This window comes from Penaeus chinensis, chromosome 29, assembly GCF_019202785.1.
Source record: "Penaeus chinensis breed Huanghai No. 1 chromosome 29, ASM1920278v2, whole genome shotgun sequence".
Taxonomy (NCBI): Eukaryota; Metazoa; Arthropoda; class Malacostraca; order Decapoda; family Penaeidae; genus Penaeus; species Penaeus chinensis.
Genome location: NC_061847.1, coordinates 12007044 through 12009543, shown reverse-complemented (window position 1 = coordinate 12009543; position 2500 = coordinate 12007044). Strand labels below are relative to the sequence as shown.

Here is a 2500-nt window from a genome sequence, read left to right as displayed (position 1 = left end):
GCAGATCAGGAGGTAGCATCCCCTTTCCCAGATGTGTCCCGCGGGATAAACTTGCCCGCCGTCCTCACAGCCTGCGAAAAAGCGAATCATGTGTCTTCGATTAAAACATCTCACATCATCTATTACCAGCATTTTTATCTCAACTTGCGAAGATTTAAATGTATAAAATAATATGATTTAAAATGAATATCTTCATCAGAAAAGTCTGTAGTTCTGATACAGAAATAATCGAAACGTGCTGTAACGATATCCATTCTCATTTACACCATTTTTCTACATTTGTCCCAGTGAACACTTTAACACAGCGACAACGAACACGAGCCGGTGACAGTGAGTTTGTATAAGACACTTAAATATGACAACCCCCTTCGTGTATTACCACAACGACAAACCTACACGAGGAGCTGACAGTGGCGTTGGACCAAATACGTCCTTCTTGACAACGGTGTTCCCGGCAGCCGTCAAACCACTCCGACTCGTGGCTGTACCGCTGCCCTTTGATTTCGCAGTCTGGAAGGATCGTAGTGTTTAATGTTGGTCCTTCCTTGTCAATGCCACTTGCTGCATGGAGGGAGAACAAAAGCCTTTATCAGCGTGTGTGAAGTTTGCTTCGGGATGGATGATAATGAAATCATCTCGCTCTGTCGGCGTGGACAATAGAGTTTCGAGTTGCAAAGTTGAAATTGTTGTTGCAAATTAGGATATACAGAGATTATCAAAACTGGGGCAACTATCAATGGACATGGCAGGCATAATTGGCTTAAATTAACATAAAACGAAGAAGTATTAGTAATCACCTTTACTATTATATCTATAATTACCACTTTTTCACTATTACTGGTGTCATTACGTTTACTGGTATTTTATCTAATGAAGATAATAATAGTGCTAATAAAAAATACAGTAATTTTCATCATCGTTATTGTTAACATCAATCCGAAAATATTCAATAAGGATATAATTATCATCTTTAGTGTCATTATTATCATCATTCTAATTACTATTATAATCATTATTGTAGTACTAGTAATACTGCTATCATTATTTTTGTTATTATCGTCCTTCTGATTATTATCATTATTGTTACTATTATTATTATTATCATTATTATTATTATCATTATTATAATGATCATTATTATTATTTTTATTATTACCATTATTATTATTATTATTTATTATTATTATTATTACTATTATTATTATCATTATTATTATTGTTATTATTATTATTATTATTATTATTATTATTATTATTATTATTATTATTATTTTTATAATAATAATAATTATTATTATCATCAATATTATTATCATCACCATCATTATTATTATTACTCGTACTACTTTAACATCTACTTCTACAAGTACTACTATCATTATCACTAATAGCAATAATGATAATAATAATAAATATAATAATCACAATAATAATACTAATGATGACATAATAATATATATATTATTAATATTAATAATGATGTTAATAATCATAGGAATATATAAAACACTGATAACCGTAATGAAATAATAACAAAATAATAATAATAATGATAATAACAATAAAAAATATAAAAAAATCATTAAAATCATTAAAAATAACTATAAAAAATAAAAATTACAATAATAATACGAATCTCGATAATAATAATACCAAAAGTAATAAAAAAGCGATGATAATGATAATAAGAACAATAATAATGGTGATGATAATGCAAATAACAATAGTCAAATAAATAATTTTCATGACCGTAAAAATTATACTGATGGTGATAATGATATTAATATTTTTTTTTTTTTTTTACTATAATTGTTTTATCATTGCTATTATTATTATTATCATTATTATTATTAATATAATCTTTAATATTAATACTATCATTGCGATAATTATTATTACTGTTATTATTATCATTATTATTATTATTATTATTACTATTATTACTATTATCAGTATTATTGATATTATTATTATAATTTATTATTGTTATGAGACAATAATAAAGAAAAATAAAAGGATGAAAAAAATAATAATGAAAATAATAACAATAATAATAGTAATGGCAATAAAAATAAAAATAATGATGATAATAATAATAACAATAATAAATATTAATAATAATAATAATGATGGTAATAACTACAATGATAATATAGATGATAATGAAATAATAATAATGATATATGTGGTGAATAAAATCATTATTAATAACAATAATATGTACAATAATAATAATGATAATATTAATAAAAATAACAACAATAATAATTATAACAAAAATAAGAATAATAGTAATGATAATACAGATGATAATAATAGTTATGATGATGATGGTGATGACATTGATAATGGTAACGTTAATGATAATAGAAAATGTATTGATAGAAATACTAAGAAGAGTAACAATAAAAATATTAATAAAAATGACGCTAATAATAATAATAAAAATATTAATAATGATAATAAAAATAACTATAAAAATTATAATGATAATAACAAT

At 23.9% G+C, this 2500-nt stretch overlaps 1 protein-coding gene across 1 annotated transcript in view; it reads right to left on the bottom strand.

Annotated features, from left to right (window-relative positions):
- Positions 1-2500, bottom strand: part of LOC125040700 (cysteine-rich motor neuron 1 protein-like) — a 40893-nt gene that overhangs the window by 8305 nt on the left and 30088 nt on the right. Inside the window, exons 10-11 of the mRNA XM_047635395.1 lie at positions 397-561; positions 1-71 (exon numbers count right to left, since the gene is read on the bottom strand). The exon at positions 1-71 is cut by the window's left edge and continues 40 nt beyond it. Of these exons, the coding sequence (XP_047491351.1) occupies positions 1-71; positions 397-561 (236 nt within the window). The remainder of the gene's footprint in view (positions 72-396; positions 562-2500) is intronic.